This window comes from Diabrotica virgifera, chromosome 10 (assembly GCF_917563875.1).
Source record: "Diabrotica virgifera virgifera chromosome 10, PGI_DIABVI_V3a".
Lineage (NCBI taxonomy): Eukaryota > Metazoa > Arthropoda > Insecta > Coleoptera > Chrysomelidae > Diabrotica > Diabrotica virgifera.
This window is the reverse complement of record NC_065452.1, coordinates 33,659,660-33,678,868: the sequence shown is the minus strand read 5'-3', so window position 1 is coordinate 33,678,868 and position 19,209 is coordinate 33,659,660. Positions and strand designations below refer to the sequence as shown.

At 31.4% G+C, this 19,209-nt stretch overlaps 1 protein-coding gene across 2 annotated transcripts in view; it reads right to left on the bottom strand.

Annotated features, from left to right (window-relative positions):
* Nucleotides 1-19,209, bottom strand: part of LOC126893200 (otolith matrix protein OMM-64) — a 150,873-nt gene that overhangs the window by 34,439 nt on the left and 97,225 nt on the right. Inside the window, exon 2 of one of the 2 annotated variants that reach the window (XM_050663162.1) lies at nucleotides 8,482-8,870. In XM_050663162.1, the coding sequence (XP_050519119.1) occupies nucleotides 8,482-8,870 (389 nt within the window). The remainder of the gene's footprint in view (nucleotides 1-8,481; nucleotides 8,871-19,209) is intronic. The other variant, XM_050663164.1, reaches the window with a different exon arrangement.

Genomic DNA, 19,209 nt, shown 5'->3' with positions numbered 1-19,209 from the left:
TAAAATCCGGAGATACGGGATGCAGCCAGAAAGCAGTTTATTAACGAAAAGTCTTAGATTTAAAATATTGTTTATTGTATTTTTATTTCAATTATTCTAATTGTTTAAAAGGTAGTAAACTTTGTATCTGGGGCTTTTCGTTGTTTTCCTCATAATACGTGAGATGTCGCTAAATTGCGTCTCAGAGGTGGGTTCATTGCATCGCGATGGTTTGCCTTAAATTGGCAGAATTGTTTGTATTTCCTTCAGAGTTGAGACTTCTGAGCTTCACTGATGAGGCATAAGGATGCTGAAATAGCTATATGGAGATGGTGGTCCAACTCTGAATCAAATATAAACAAAACCTGCCTTGACCTTTTTTAAATTATTTTTCTTTTTTTACCAATTTATAGTTCAATATATAATCAAATCCTCAATTCAAGTTTACTTTCGTATAATAGATATTATCAAGTCACTTACAACCGTCCATTTCAGTAAGTATAGCTTTTACATTATAAAATGAAGTGTTTAATAATTTTCTCTTTTAAAATACATAATAATTAGTACCCGCACTTATTAGTATGTAAGTAATTAATTTTTCAAAACCAATAACCTATATTTTGGTACTGCATTTAAAAAGGAAACAATAAATATTCAAAATATTATAGTGGTCGGGATTTTTACTTATGCGAGGATTGTGGCATGTTGGGATTTTGGCATGTCGAGATTTTGGTATGTCGGGATTTTGGGTGCCACCGGGGGAGAAGACCACATGGACGACCTCAACTTCGGTGGCGAGATAATATAGCGGAGACCTTAAAGCTATGGGTGTGGAAAATTGGATGGGAATGGCTCAAGATAGAGAGGAATGGAGGCAAGTTGTTAAGTCGTTCAGTTCTCCTATAAAAAAGTTGTCAATTCCGGAAGAACGTACACGTCTGTTTCATCGACTTCGAAAAGGCATTCGACCCCTAAAACCACACATTAAACATCTACCCTGGAAGGAGTAAGTGTAGGTGGAAAAATTGTTAACAATATTAGATACGCTGACAATACAGCCATTATCGTAGAAAACCTCTAAAATTAGTAAACTTGGTCAATGAATCAGTTATCGAAGTGGATGGTAGTTGGGAAGGTGAATGTAAATTAGTGTCAGCTTTAGCTAGATCGAGAGATGACGTGTAAACCATTTTAAATAACTTAACAGCTGGTTTAATGTGAATAGAGACTTTGATGAAGAGATAATAACCATAATTAAAATTACGAGAAACCTTTTATATCTTAGCAAACGTGCTAAGATATAAGATATGTAATTTATCGTGTTAACATGTCTTAGGACGTCTTAAAACAATTGTATGGCATGTTGATGATGTGCAGTAAACAAATGTAAATAGACATTTCTTCACTGCGCATAATCAGGAGTGCGGAGGATATGCTAGTACTTTCCTCATGATTAGCGAACATAACTTAATAGTCCAGAGAAATAAGGTTTTTGTCGTGACACTTGAGCAGCCAGGTTGCAAATGGATTTTTTGGGTACTATACACTGTGTCCGTAAAGTATGGAACAAATTCTTTTTTAGCTAAACAGAGCATTTTAAGAAATAATCCTGAAACACGTCGATTTTTGATTTTAATTTACCGTATTTTAAAATAATATTCTACTATACAGGGTGAATTACTTTCGAGTAATGACGTCACCGTCATTTTTTTTAAATGGAACACCCCCATTTTGTCTCAATTTTCGGATTACTCTAGCTGAGTTGATTCCAAAAATGTATCACATGTTGATTCAAATTGCTACAGGGTGGACAAAAATACAATAGCTTTGTGTGTGTTCAGAAAGTAACGCGTTAGTTAAATTAACAATATTATCAAAAATACTTATTGTATTTTTGATATTTTAATTATTTTTGATATTGTTTAATTTAATATTTTAATTTAATATCAAAATTAATTAAAATTTAATATTATGAGCACACACAAAACTATTGTATTTTTGTCCACCCTGTACCAATTTGAATCAACATGTGATACATTTTTGGAATCAGCTCAGCTAGGGTAATCTGAAAATTGAGACAAAATGGGGGTGTTCCATTAAAAAAAAAATGACGGTGACGTCATTACTCGAAAGTAATTCACCCTGTATGTTAGAATATTATTTTAAAATACGGTAAATTAAAATCAAAAATCGACGTGTTTCATGATTATTTCTTAAAATGCTCTGTTTAGCTAAAAAAGAATTTGTTCCATACTTTAAGGACACAGTGTATACCTAATACATTATAAATACAAAAGTGCCCGTCACAATTCGGACAAGAAACTTAGTTATTAACAAATAAGAGTCAAAAATGGCAGTTTTTTCGTTTAAATCGCTACAGGTAAAAATAAGGTAATTAAATATCTTATTTATAATATTTTTCTTTTAGTAGATCAGCCAAGGTTTAAAATGGCACTTTTTGAATTTTGGTCCGATCAGTTTTTGCTTCGGAAATTGCAAAATAAGACTAAAATTTAAAAAATAAAAAATGTGCTATAACTTTTTCGAAAATGGCCTTAAGACTTTCATATTGCACGAAAAGTTGAGTCAAGCATTCTACATAATCGTTGATTGAGGTATTAGGGGGTATCACCCAATACCTCAATCAACGATATAATGCACAAAAAATTTTAGGACGATTCGTAAATTAGTTTAAATTTTATTCAATTTGTTTATCGCAAAGAGCTTTTTTCGCAATGTTATTGTTCAAAAAATAATAATAATATAGCAATTCTGTGGAAACCACATGCAAGAAGAATATTTATGTTTTCAAAGTACTGAAAAAAATCATTAAAAAGTCGTTTTTATCACTCCGAAAATAGTTTAGTAAAATAGAGTAATTTTTGGCTTATAAACAATTTGAATAGCTTTGTTAATATTGACTATAGAGTTAATCTATTTTAGGATTTCAAAAGCTGGTATTTTTACACGAATTTTCAGAAAAAAAGTTTTTGCCTAGGTTAATTAGTGTCAAAGTTAGCCACTTTTATTATTTTTAATTCACAGTTACTTCTATATACATCAAATTCTCCTGTAACAGTGTTAGTTACCATACTACTCGGAAACAGCTTGGCCGATTTTTATGAAATTTTACACGTATATCCTATAGGATGGAGAATAGGTTTTAATCTATCTTTTATATCCATAAGTTTTAAGGGGGGTTGCCCCCCTGACACTTTTTTTTAAATTTTTTTGGACAAAATTATCTACCTTAATTTTATATGATGTAGAATTAAAAAATATATACAACCCTTAATTTTCACTCTTCTATCACCAACCCCTATTTGTTAATCGCCATCTATATACAGGGTGATCAACTTCTGTGACAAAGTCCAATATATCTGTTATTATACAATATATGAAAAAAAGTTGTTAATAAAAGTTATAGACACCTTTAATGTTCACATTTTAAAATTAGTGAGAAATATACAGGGTCCTCCATAACACGGTGCCAAACCAAAGTTATGTTTTTTAAATAGAACACCCTGTATTTTATTCAAAATCTGGTTTCTCTACATTTTTCTGATTCTAGAGATATAACACTTGTCTAGGGTTATACTGAGTGTTTCAAAGGTACGAGCACTTTTATTAAAAAATCATACTGATTTGATCGCCCTGTATGTTTCTAACGGTGTAATATAAACTTATTTTTTTAATGTTTTTCACTGTCAATATTAAAGTAGTTTTGCAACAACGTACAATTTTTTTATAACTACACAAATTGTATACAGGGTAAGTCAAAATGTAAATACCAGATTTTCTTCATAATTTTAAATGGAACACCCTATATTTTATATTATTTTCGAAAAGTTCTATCACTATACTTACATATCTTCTAAATATTCCCTATATCCAAAGTTATTAGTTTTCGAGATATTTTAGTTTGATTGTTGATAACAACATGTATTATTTAGTTATTATTAATAACAATACTTTCATTTATTAAAATTTATTAAAAAAACCACATTATATAAAGAAAATGTTCAACGTACTTCTTATGTTATAAAAGGTAAAACTACCTACTGATGTTTGTAAGCATTTGTTGTGTGACACTTTGAAAGGCGTTTTGAATCCTTATTTTCATATCGTCAACTATGGTTGGAGGTGTCCTATACACTACGTCTTTAATATAACCCCAAAAAAAGAAGTCAACTTAGTTTAATTCTGGTGATCTGGGTGGCCAGTAAACTGGCCCATCTCTTCCTATCCATCTTTCAGGAAATAGTTCATCGAGTTTACCGTTATCAAGCGCGTTGTGGTCAGCAGGGGATCCGCCGTGAAGGTACCACATATGTTGGCGAATGTTTAATGGTACACTTTCAAATAGAATAGGTAAATGATTCACTAGAAAATTTAAATAAACCTCACCATTTACCGATTCCTCAAAGAAAAAAGGACCTTTAACGTAATTGCCTATGATTCCACCCCAAACATTTAAGGACCATCTCGTTTGACTATGTGTCTGAGTACAGTACGGATTGGTTGTGGAATAATAATGAAAATTGTGTCTGTTTACACTACCATTTTTGTGGAATGTTGCCTCGTCTCCACAAAAAAAAAGAACAAACTCAAAAAAATCTCTCTGTATAACTATTTGTTGTTGTGACCATTGACAAAATTGTACTCTTCGTTCGAAATCATCCCCAACAAGTTCCTGATGTAATTGTATATGATATGGGTGCATGTTGTTTTTCTTGAGTATGTTTTGGATAGATCCATAACTTATATATTGCTCTCTTGTAATATTTCGAATACTTGTATGAGGATTTTCTGTAACAGGCAGTAAAACATTTAATTCATTTTCATCCGTAATAATGATTTTTGTTTTTTCCTTTGCTTTATAAACAGAACCAGTACGATTAAGCATGTCTAATAAGTTGTCAAATGCTCTCTTATTTGGTTGATGACGCTATGGACACCGTTCCTTATAAATTATTTTGGCAACTAATGAGTTTTTGAAACACTCTCCTAAAATCCATATCATATCTGTCATTTCTTCACGACTAAAATTCATTGTTAGGTAACAATTATAACAATATGGCAAACAATTATAATCAATAACAGAAATAAAAACGTACATATAATTAAAATCTTATATCTGACAGTTCTTGTGTCAATTATTTCAAAAGCCACCTTAAACAAGAACTTGCAGCAATTTATAGTTCCCATTTCTTCGCGGAAAATTAATATCATTTTGTTATTAAATATAAAATTGTCGTTATTGTATAGAATTTACCATAAACTTGGAGAAAAAATGAAATTTTAATTATCATTAACAAACTCATAATTAAGGGTAATAATATTAAGGTAATTAATTTATTGTAATAAACGCATCTATGAGTTATCAAAAATAAAACTAAAATATCTCGAAAACTAATAACTTTAGGTATAGGAAATATTTAAACTATATGCAAGTATAATGAAAGACATTTTCAATGGTAATATAAAATACAGGGTGTTCCATTTAAAAATATGAAGAAAATCTTTTATTTGCATTTTGACTTACCCTGTATACAATTTGTGTAGTGATAAAAAATTGTACGTTGTTGCAAAACTACTTTAATATTGACAGTTAACAGCAGTAAACAAATAAGTTTATATTATACTGTTAGAATCATACAGGGCGATCATATCAGAATGATTTTTTGATAAAAGTGCTCATAACCTTGAAACACTCAGTATAACCCTAGACAAGTGTTATATCTTTTTAAGCAGAAAAATGTACAGAAACCAGATTTTGAATAAAATACAGGGTGTTCCATTTAAAAAAAACAAAACTTTGGTTTGGCACCGTGTTATGGAGGACCTTGTATATTTCTCACTAATTTTAAAATGTGCATATTAAAGGTGTGTATAACTTTTATTAACAACTTTTTTTCATATATTTTATAATAACAGATATATTGGACTTTGTCACAGAAGTTGATCACCCTGTATTTACATCTATAAAATTCTTCTCACAGTGTTAGTTTCCATACTCCTCCGAGGCCGCTTAACCGATTTTTATGAAATTATAAAATTCGGTAGGTATGTATATTCGGTAGGTCTTAGAATCGGTCGTAATCTATTTTTCGTATCCCTGAGTGATAAGCGGAGTTCCCCCTAACATTTTGTAATGTTAGGTGGGGATGTGTGTACATAACGTACTCTATAAGACTACTTCTTCTTCAGGTGCCATCTCCGCTACGGAGGTTGGCAATCATCATAGCTATTTTAATTTTTGAGGCAGTAGCTCTAAATAGTTGTTTCGAGCTGCATCCAAACCACTCTCTCATGTTCTTCAACCATGAAATTCGTCTTCTTCCGATGCTTCTTCTGCCATCTATCTTTCCCTGCATTATGAGTCGTAGGATACCATACTTCTCGCCCCGCATCACATGTCCGAGATACTGTAGCTTCTTTTCTTTAATTGTAAGTTCAACTTCCTTTTCTTTACCTATTCTTCTATAAGACTACGAGTACATACAAATTAAAAAAATTATAATCAAAATCCATCAACAAGTTCCGGCAATATTAATCGCAGTTTCACTTTTTGAGTGCACGGATTTTAATAATTCCCCTCCACCGACCACGAATCCATTCAGTTAGGATGCCATTTTTAAAACTTTATTAACCACTCTGTTGAGGTTCAAAGTTTACTCAAACTTTTACACAAACTATATACCTTCAACTTCAAAATAAATGACACTAGTTAGGTTGCTTAATTGTTATAAACAAAGTAGCCGTCAATTAAATAAAAAAGTGGTTAACTTTGACCGTAATTAACTTAGAAGAAACGCTTTTCTTTGAAAATTCGTATAAAAATACCAGTTTTTCAAATCCCATTGTAGTTTTAGCCTACAGTCAATATTAACAAAGTTATTCAAATTGTTTATAAGTCAAAAATGACTCTATTTTAGTAAAATGTTTTCGGAGTGATAAAAATGACTTTTTAATGATTTTTTTAAATACTTTGAAAATATGACTATTCTTCTTTCATGTTGTTTCAGCAGAATTGCTATAACATTATTATTTTCTGAACAATAACATTGCGAAAAAAAGCTCTTAGGGATAAACAAATTGAATAAAATTTAAAATAATTGACGAATCGTCTTAAAATTTTTTGTGCATTGTGTGGACTGTTTGACTCAACTTTTCGTGCAATATGAAAGTCTTAAATTGATTTTCGCAGAAGTTATGGCAAATTTTTTATTTTCGAAATTTTAGTTTTATTTTGTAATATCCGAAGCAAGAAATGATCGAACCAAAATTCAAAAATCGATGTTTCAAACCCTGGCTCATCTGATAAAAGGAAGATATTATAAATAAGATATTTAGTTACCCTATTTTTACCTGTAGCGATTTAAAAGAAAAAACTTTCATTTTTGACCCGTATTTGTTAATAACTAAATTTCTCTTCCAAACTATGACGGGCATTTTTGTATTTATAATGTATTAGGACTATAGTACCCAAAAAAACCATTTGCCACCTGGCTGCTCAAGTGTCCCGAACATGGTATATTTTTGCCTTATTTCCCTGGCGTATAAATCTTAGCACGTTTGCCCTGCTATGGACTACCATGAAATATACACTTCGTCAGAATGATGATTAGTAAGTACATCAGTAACAGGTGCATATTTGTTTAGCTATAACAGTATGGCAGGAAACAAGGCAAACAAGGCAGGAAACTATTGAAAGAAAAATCCTAAAAACAATTTTTGAAGTGTCTGAATGAATATTCAAGGAGACAGATAAAAAATACAGAAATTACAGATTTATAATAGTGACAAAAAGTAGGTTTCGAAGATGAGACAATTTCTGGGTAACCAAAGATCCAATCTGCAAATCTGATATCGAATGGTAAAATGTTATATCCACTCTATTCTTCTTTATGATGCCGAAGCTTACGCCGTTGATTTAATGAGAAAGCTGGGAGCTTTTGAGATATGGCTTTTTAGTAGAATTTTGAAAATACCACGGGCCTATCATATTACGAACTATATGATGTTGCATAGAGTGGGAAGAGACAGAGAAATTTTGACCACCATTAAAAGGAGAAAGACACCATATTTGGAGTACATACGTATAAATGACAAGTACGAGTTGTTGTAGCTGATTATGAAGGGTAAATTCAAAGGAAAAAGAGGTAATGGTGGACGACAAATAAATATCCTGACTGAAAAACATTCTCGATTGGATCGGGTCAAACACAGACGTTTTTAAGAAAAGCAGAAGATAGAGTCGAACTTGCAATGGTTACAGCATCATTAGTGTAGTCGGCACTAGAATAAGAAGAAGAAAACAAAAAGTAAGAGAAAGAAAAGTGTACGAAACATATAAAAAAGTCATTGACAGTTATACAGGTAAACAGGTAGAGCTGTTTCACAGAAAAAGAATGATGAGTTGAATGATGTATAAGAAGAATTTTAATCATTTGGTGAATAAAATGAAGAGACACTCTTGATTGTGAAAGCTAAACTAACCTTATCTTCAGATTGCTTGCTTTCATTTGCTGCTTCTTCTTTTTTGCTTGGAGTTCTCTGAAAAACTTTTTGGAAAAATGAAGAAATTTTTTGAATAACAGTTGGTCGTACCTCTGGCTCGATTTTTTCGGAAACAGTTTGAACGTTCTCATTACTGTCTTGGTCTTGACCTGCTTCGTTAGTATCGTCTTTTTCTCCGTCGCCTTCTTGGTGAGCGGAGTCGTCAGTTATTTCTACAGTGGGAATATCTTCCTTGCTATCGCCGTCGCCATCTTCTGCCGATGATCCCGCGGGAACTTCGCCCGCCTCCAGCTCTTTCAAAGCCTTTTCGATATATGGCCTACATTCGGATTCGGAAGGACCTTCTGACTCGACCTCACCTTGCACACCTTTAAAACAAAAACTATATTCAATTTTAAATAAAAACCACTAAAATATAACGAAATAGTCATTTTATCCAAAATATATTTTAAATAAAAAAATATGAAAAAAATATTTTTAAAAAACGCTTTTCTTTAGTTACGAGTGACTAAAATTAAACATATTATAAAAAAATCAACTAAAAAGCAAAAAATAAAACAAATTGAAAAAATCTAACACATTCGTCAAAGAAAAGCGTGACGCGTCTTCATCGAATAAACGGTTGTCGCACCCTTAACGCTTTCCCTTAACGAATGTGTTAAATTTTTTCAATTTTTTTAATTATTCTTTTTAGTTGATTTTTATTTATAATATGTTTAATTTTAGTCACTCGTAACTAAAGAAAAGCGTTTCTTAAAAATATTATTTCATATTTTTTTATTTTTTACTTTTTAGTATTACACTTTTCAAACATTACAATATATAGTCATGTTTATTAAAATATGTATAAAACATACAATGTACAAACATGAAAAGTAGTCGGAATCGGCAAAAAATTTGAAACTTTATTGTTTATTTATGGTAAAAAGTGAAATTATATATAGTTCATATAATTAGCAACAATCTGTAAAAGTTTTAAGTTTCTTCATTGTAAAAAACAAGAGAATTTAAGCATTTTCCGTTAAAATCGTTTTTTTTATTTAAACAATTAATAAGCAAAACATTTTTTATTGACTATTCGTGTAATGTTCCCGCGAATGCATATGTCTGCAAATTTTCAGTCATTTGCATTGAAGAAAAGGCAGTTAAATTAACGTCCAAATATTTGACCCAAACGATTAAACTAAAGAAAAGCGTTTAATTGATTAATACGACAAAACGAATTCTAATGTTAATTGTAGCACAAAACGTCTCTACCGGTGGTTTTTCTAAGACTACGATAAAAACACGAATTTTTTGAATTCGAGTTTTGGTTGAAGTTTTGTTTCGTATCGTATTGAAATTTGACACGAATAAACGCCGATTTATACAGGGTGTTTCATTTGGAAACGGAAATACTTTAATGGTGAATAGAGGTCGCCGAGCCGGTTCTAGATATACTACATTTTTTGCCCTACCGCCTTTTATAACCGAGTTACAAGGTGTTTTATCGATTTTGCCCATTTCTTTCCTAAGCAATAACTTTGGAACCACCCTCTATATTTTTTTGACATTTGGTACACATATGTCTCATTCAAAACCCAAGCGACCGACATACTAACCATAAGAAAAATCCAGGTCCGGATTAACAAAAAATTATAAAGTATTTGTTACCTTAAAACAACACCCTGTATATTCAAATTTTGAAAATATGTTTGCATATTTAAGAAGAGCACAGAAAACTAAATTTAATGGTTTGCTCCAATTTTTCGGCCAGACAATTTTATGACTTTAATTTTGAAATTATATTGAGTTTTTTAAGAACTCTGACATTAAAAAGTTGGTATTATTAACTTTTAGTTATAAATTATTAAAGTTAATAAATAAATACTCATTTTAAAAATAATCAATACTTATTTACCACATTGGAACGACCCAATTACTAATCACAAGAAAAATCCAGGTCCGGATTAACAAAAAGAATATAAAGTAATTGTGGCCTTGTATATTGAAATTTTGAAAATTTGTTTGCATATTTTAAAAGAGAATAAACAACTGCGTTAAAAGGTGCATGTCAAATTTTTGCACAGATAATTTAATTACAGCAATTTTGAAATCATATTGATTAATTCTCTCACGGTGACAAGACGCTGCCAAAAAATTAAGGTAATTAGAAAATCGATTCGAAATCTTTTAAAACGAGCAAGTAAATGCATCGAACAGAATGGCGGACATTTTGAGCAACTGCTATAGTTCAAATATTTTTAATTTCTGTTAAATTGTTGAATTGTTTAAACGAATTTTTTTTATTAAATATAGCTGTTTTTTTAATTCTTTACTAAATCGCTAAAATATCCCAATTCTTGCAATCCTAATTTTTAATGATGTGCATACAGCTTCAAATCCAGAGAATCCATGAGGCCAGAGTAGTAAATAAGTATTAAGTATTTTTAAAATGAGTATTGATCCATTAACATTAAATTATTAAAAGTTAATAATACCGGGATTTTAATCTCAGGGTTCTTTAAAATTTCAATATAATTTCAAAATTGATGTAATTAAATCATCTGCGCAAAAAATTAAATTGAACCTTTAATCACAGCTTTTAGGCTCTTTTAAAATGCGCAGACAAATTTTCAAAATTTCAATATACAGGTTGTTGGTGCAAGGTCTAAATTACTTTAAGTTTTGTTGTTAATCCGGACCTGGATTTTTCCTGTCATTAGTAATTGGGTCGCTCTAATGTAGTAAATAATTATTTATTATTTTTAAAATGAGTATTTATTCATTAACTTTAATAATTTATAATTAAAAGTTAATAATACCTGCTTTTGAATGTCGGAGTTCTTAAAAAAATCAATATAATGTCAAAAACTTGTCTGGTCGAAAAATTGAAGCGAACCAGTAAATTTAGTTTTTTCTGCTCTTTTCAAATATGCAAACAGATTTTCAAAATTTCAATATACAGGGTGTTGTTTTAAGGTCGCAATTACTTTATAATTTTTTGTTAATCCGGACCTGGATTTTCCAGTGATTAATATGTCGGTCGCTTGGGTTTAGAATGAGACATATGTATACCAAATATCAAAAAAATATACAGGGTGGTTCTAAAGTTATGGCTTAGAAAAGAAATGAGCAAAATCGATAAAACACCCTGTAACTCAGTTATACAAGTCGGCAGGGCAAAAATATAGTACATCTAGAACCGCCTCAGTGACCTCTATTCACCATTTAAGTATTTCCGTTTCCCAAAAAAACACCCTGTATATAAACAAATATATGAGCGTTCAAAATTTGAACCTGTATTGTTTATTTATGAAGCATAACGTAAACAATTAATGTAAAACGTGAAATTATGTATAGTTCATATCATTAGCTACAATCCGTAAAAGTTTCAAGTTTCTACATTGTAAAAAACAAGAAAATTTAAGCATTTTCCATAAACATCGTTTTTTTTTATTTAAACAATTAATAAACATAATTTTTTTTATTGACTATTCGTGTATTGTTTCCGCGAATGCATATGTCTGCAAATTTTCATTCATTTGCATTGAAGAAAAGTCAGTCAAATTAACGTCTAAAGATTTGATGCAAACTATTGAAGTAAAGAAAAGCGTTTAATTATGATTATGAAACTATTTTCTTCTTGTATTTCTGTGGTATCTACTATATTTAATGGAAATACACAATAATTGTGTCTTCATTAAATACAGTAGATTATTTATAGATATACAAGAAGATATACGGAGATAGATATAAGGAGATAGTAAGGGTTTGCTCACTACCGAGAGCTATGGATTGTATCCTCGCCTAGTATCTATTGTTGTCGTCCCCCTTCGTATTTACTCAGTGTTTGTTGTACGTTTGCTTTGCCGACAGTATTTAAAATATTGCATATATTTTACCTGGTATTGGATACATGAGTACGATACATTGATCGGAGTAAGGCTTGGCGCCTCGTAATGAGCACAACTCAAGCCAACAACATAAGTTGCTTATGCTGGACATCGAAGTAAAAAAAACGAAACTAAACAAACATATCGGAAAAGGAAAAGACCACAAAAAATCAAGTGGTGGATGTTAATAGATGACAAAGAACGTATATCCAGGACAAAAATAGTAGAAAAAAACATAACAGGAAAACCTAATATCATTTCAAGAATGATGGCCAATATCATTAGAAATACTGCTATTGAAACACTTGGAAGAAGTTCTGGAAAGAAGTTTGGAAATAAAGAGACCTGATTAAACCAGGACAACAAAAAAAAACAAACGATTACCTAAGTGGTTCAAGTTCAAGCACTTCAAAAAATGAAGAAAGGAAAATCAGTTGAACCAGATGATAATCCTGGGGAACTGTGGAGACATTAGCAGAGACAGGAACAAGTTGGCTAACAAGTTTATTTAATATAATTATGGAAGTTGGACAAATGCCAGACGAGTAGAGAAGCAGTATATTAGTACTTGTACAAAACTAGTACAAAACAAGGGAGTAGAAATGGGAAAAACCTATCGGTTATAACCTAAAACCGGTTTTTTTACTAGGGATGGGAAAAACCTACCGGTCGAAACCTAAAACCGGTTTTTCACTCCACAATAATCGGTTTTTTCGGTTGTTTTTTTGTCCCGGTTATAACCGGTTTTTCTTTTTAAAGTAATAACCCGAAAAAACCGAATAAGTTACTTCTTCAATAAATAATGAATTCAGAGAAAAAATGGGTAACTTTTTTTTTAATATTATGGGGTTCATATAAATTAATCCGCCCTCATATATTTACTGAGAAACGTCTATAAGCTGATATAAAAACATCTATAAGCTATATTAAATTTACATTTAAGATTAAGATGCAGTAGAAATAAACAAACTAAGACACGTTAAATGCTACTAGGAGCACTCCTGAATCATAATTTGCAATGTATAAACTTTGGAAATCATGATTTGGGATTTACAATGTATACACATTGTAAATTATAATTGAAGAGTGCTCCTAGTAGCATTTAACGTGCCTTGGTTTGTTTATTTCTACTGCATCTTGATTGTAAATTTAGTATATATTTTTGCAATTAACCATTTTTAATGGGATATAAGCCACAATTTTACTAAAAAAAATGATTTTATTAACGTTTCAACGTCCAAATCGGATGCCGTTGTCAAAATACAAAAAATATTAATATTAAACAAAAATGTTGTTGCTTAGTAAAAAATTCTTCTAATAATAATTTATTTAATCTGACCCATTTATACCGTCAATTCAGACATATTATACATTTTAAAGTAGAAGACTTTAAAATGATATTGCCAATATTTATGAGTTGCGTTCCTGGGACGACATTACTGAAAGATAGTTCATTCGATTACATGAAATCAACCCTAACTCATGAATACCCGTCACAAAAAAATCATAGCATGTGATATGTCTTTAAAAAGACAACCACATGCAACGGTTACAGTAAAATTCCCGACATCGTAAGTATTAACGCGAGAATTTTACTGTCACCGTTGCATGTGGTTGTCTTTTTAAAGACAGATCACATGCTATGATTTTTTTGTGACGGATATTTTTGAGTTGGGGTTGATTTCATGTAATCGAATGAACTATCTTTCAGTAAAGTGATCCCAGGAACGCAACTCATAAATATTTGCAATATCATTTTTAAGTCTTCTACTTTAAAACGTATTATACAGGGTGTCCAGAAACTCTACCGACAAACGAAGACAGGAGATTCCTCAGATAATTTTATGACAATTTAACCCAATTCACCTAGTCCGAAAATGCTTCCTAAGGGAGCTAGAGCTCTTTGAAGATGGCGCCATGTAATTAGTTTTTCTTAAATACCTCCAGAACGCTTCTATTTAGAAAAACGAAAATTGGTATACATATTTACTTTCCTGAAATGAATCAATTCCGTCCATTGCGAATTTCTAGTACCGGTCATAGGCGTACGTTTTGGGTAGGGCAACGGTTATTTTATCGCATACCTTTTTTGTCTTCAACTTTTAAGCATTTTTGATACTGGATTATGAAATTGTGAGGTATTCTAGTACTAAAAGCTACTCTTACTTTAAGTCGATAGGATACACCGTTTTCTAGAAAAATCGATTTGAAAGTTTTTAGTTTTGGGAATTTGAAAAAAAAAGCTAAAAAAAATTTAAAAAAAAAACCGATGTATTTTACCAACTTAAAGCAAGAGTAACTTTTAGTACTCGAATATCTCATAATTGAATAATCTAGTGTCAAAAATACTTAAAAATTAAAGACAATAAAGGTACGCTATAAAATAACTGTTGACCTACCCAAAACGGACGCCTATGACCGGTACTAGAAATTCGCCATTAATGAAATCGATTAATCTCTGGAATATAAATAAATGTACCAGTTTTCATCTTTCTAAATAGTTTTTTTTGTATCTTTTTTTTTTAATTCAAGGAACGAAAAATTTTCAAATCGATTTTTCTAGCAAACGGTGTATCCTATCGACTTAAACTAAGAGTACCTTTTAGTACTAGAATAACTCACAATTAAATAATTCAGAGTCAAAAATGCTTAAAAATTAAAGACAAAAAAGTTAGGCGATAAAATAACCGTTGCCCTACCTAAAACGGACGCCTATGAGTTGTACTAGAAATTCGCAATGGATGGAATCGATTCATTTCTGGAAAGTAAATATGTATACCAATTTTCGTTTTTCTAAATAGAAGCGTTATGGAGGTATTTAAGAAAAACTAATTACATGACGCCATCTTCAAAGAGCTCTAGCTCCCTTAGGAAGCATTTTCGGACTAGGTGAATTGGATTCAATTATCTTAAAATTATCTGAGGAATCTCCTGTCTTCGTTTGTCGGTAGAGTTTCTGGACACCCTGTATATGTCTGAATTGCCGATATAAATGGGTTAGATTAAATAAATTATTAGAAGAATTTTTTACTAACAACATTTTGGTTTAATATTAATATTTTTTGTATTTTGACGACAGCATCCGATTTGGACGTCGAAACGTTAATAAAATCATTTTTTTAGTAAAGTTGCGGCTTATATCCCTTTAAAAATAATTAACTGCAAAAATACTACAAGAAAATAGCTTCAGAACAACAATAATATTTTTCTATATACAAAATACAGGTCATAAATTTAATTACATTGGGACCAAAAATAGTTCGATTGAACCTAACTTACCTTAGTACAAATGTGCACAGAAAAAAGGTACAGCCCTTTGAAGTTACAAAATGAAAATCGATTTTTTCCAATATACCGAAAACTATTAGAGATTTTATATTGAAAATGAACATGTGGCATTTTTATAGCAGTACCATCTTAAAAAAATTATTAGTGAAATTTGTGCACCCCATAAACATTTTATGGGGGTTTTGCTCCCTTAAACCCCCCCAAACTTTTGTGTACGTTGCAATTAAATTATTATTGTAGCACCATTAGTTAAACACAATGTTTTTAAAACTTTTTGGCCTCTTAGTACTTTTTCGAAAAGTCAGTTTTTATCGAAATATTTTGAATATTTATCAAATCCACCACATATTTGTATAATATGGTTAAATAGGATTATGGAGACTAGGTAATAATATGAAAATTATTTATTTATGATTTAAATTTTTGGTTATATTTTGAACCATATTAAAAAAGAAGACCCATCTCGATAAAAGGTGCCTTATCGAAAAAATACAAAGAGGCAAAAAAGTTTTAAAAAGACTGTGTTTAACTAATGGTACCGCAGAAATAGTTTAATTGGAACATACACAAACATTTGGAGGGTTTAAGGAAACAAAACCCCCCTAAAATTTTAATGTACACATATTAAAAAAGAAGCCGCAACTCGATAAAAACTGCCTTATCGAAAAATACTAAGATGCAAAAAGTTTTAAATATATTGAGTTTAACTAATAGTACCACAATAATAATTTAATTGGACCGTACACAAAAGTTTGGGGGGTTAAAGGGAACAAAACCCCCCAAAAATGTTTATGGGGTGTACAAATTTTTCTATAATTTTCTTTAAAATGTTCCTTTCATAAGTATGCCACATATCTAATTTCAATAAAAAATCTCTAATAGTTTTCGATATATTCGAAAAAATCTATTTTAATTTTATAACTTCGAAGGGCTGTAACTTTTTTATGTGCATATTTGTACCTACTAAGGTAAGTTAGGTTTATTCGAACTATTTTTGGTACCAGAATATGTGATTTAATTTATGACCTGTATTTTTGTTACACCCTGTATAAAAGCATCTATAAGCTAGACAGCTAGTACATAACATGTTTCTTCAAACCAAGTATTGGCTGCACAACAAACACAAATTTGTCTATTATTCTAGATCGATTGTCTTTTCATCAGTGTGTCGAAATTGTGGATTACTGTAAATATAAAGCACAAAGCTCATAATAATTAGTACGAAAAAATTACAGAAGGTCAAATTTACGTCAACCAAACCCCAGTAGAAAGAGTGATGAACTACAGCTACAGCTACCTAGGCACCATAACGAATGAAGAATAGACCAACAGCCAGGATATAAGAACGCTCATAGAAAAAGATTAATCCACCTTCAACCGGATGAGGGCCTCCTCCAAAAGCCACAACCTCGCTCTTAGTCTAAAAGTAAGAATGTGGCCATACTACATCTTTTCTGTCCTTTTTTGCGGTGTTGAATCGTGGATCTTGAACGAAGATGATGTGCAGAATATTGGAAGCAATTAAGATGCTGCTATATCGGAAAATACTTAAGATCTCGTGGACTGAGGAGTAGTAAACGTGGACATCCCCAGAAGAATAAAGAAAAATCGAGACCACCCGATTCGTCCTCCAAAAAATCAAGGTATTTTGAATGTTCATTTAAAGATGGAGTGACCACAAATAAAATGATTTCTTTGGATGATGAAATGATTGTGGAAAGTAATAGTTTGAAGTACCTAGGATCTATATTACATACGTAGTAATGGAAATGCATGCAAAATAATTAGGGTTGTATGGATAAATTGGAAGGAGGCGAATGGTTGATTTCCAATGAAGCTAAAGGAAAATTCTATAAAACATCGATGATACCAGCTGTGATGTACGGAACTGAATGTTGGGTAGTTAAAAAGAAAGAGGAAAAACGAATGACTGGCGGAAATGAGAATGCTTAGATGGATTAGTGGACTGACAAATAAGGATAAAATTAAAACTGTCCGAACAAATTATATAAAGCTACATATCAAATTTTTTACTCTTTTTATTATTTAAATATTTTTACAGTATTTGTATATTATTTCGTAATTAATTTATAGTATTTCGGATTTTATTTAGGTACTTTTGTTTTGAAATTGTTAGGTACTGATCGTTTAGTACAGTATCAAAAATAAAATATAGGAATTAATACTTAAAAGTTATTTATTACTATAATATATAGGTATAAATAATGTTGACTGTACCAGTTATCGATATAGAAAGACCGACAAAAATAAATTGTGGTGACGATAAAGAATGATTTAAACACTGACGTAAATTGTGACAAGTTGCCAAAAACATCATCGAAATTTATATTTTCTTATATTACTGTATAAAAAATCATATACACCATGACATAATACATGAACAGCTTGTTTCAGAAAGGTACTCTAGTCATGTTAACTAACTTTCGTGAAATATGTAAAAGATTGTCTGGATATGAAAATCCTTAGTTTTGTGTCATGATAATTTTTTCTTAAGTCAACCACATCTGTACGAGTATGGGAAAGGAGACGAGTAGACAGATGAAACTTAACAATGGCCTTCCACAGGGTTCTGTCCTTGCCCCTTTACTTTTCAGCCTGTATATTGCTGACATGCCTGAAACCGAATATCGAAAGTTTGGATATGCTGACGACTGGACCTTTGCATCAAGCCACCAATCTTTAGAAACTACAGAGATCACTCTCACGAATGACTTATCCATCCTCATCGAGTACCTTAAAAAATGGAGACTACAACCAACTACTACAAAAACTGAAGTATCAGCTTTTCATCTCAACAACAAGCTGGCAAACAGAGAATTGCGAATGTATTTTAAAAACAAGCTGTTGAAACACAATAAATACCCGAAATCCCTTGGGGTTACTCTAGACAGAACGCTCACATTCAGAGAACACCTGACGAAAACAGCAAGCAGCAAAATTGAAAATGTGAAACAATATAATACAGAAACTCTGCGGCACTACATGGGGGTCCACAGCATCAACTTTAAGATCCTCTGCTGTGCACCAGTGTAGCTAAATAGCAAGCACACTCACCTGGTCAACACCCAACTAAACGTTGTTCTGAAGCTATTTTCTTGTGGCATTTTTACAATTTTAACTATTTATAATGGGAAATAAGCCACAATATTATTAAAAAATGATTTTTATTAACGTTTCGACGCCCAAATCGCCGCGAACATGCATTGGTTAAAGAATATAACAAAATAATGGACAGTCGCCAGCTTCTAGTCCACAACGACATTCCCGATATTCTTGGAAACCGTCTCCGATCCAGGTTACTCCCTCTACAATCTGCTCAAGCGCTGCAGCAATCCAACTTTGAGTTAAATACCCGATGGAGAGAAGATTGGGAAAGTAAGACAGATCCGCATTACCATAGTCTACCGGACATCATAGGAAAACCTAGCGAATTTGAACATCCCCGTAAGATTTAGGCAGCCCCCCAAGTAGCAATTTTTCGACGCATTGGTTGTCAGTACAAACAAATGCACTGTATATAACG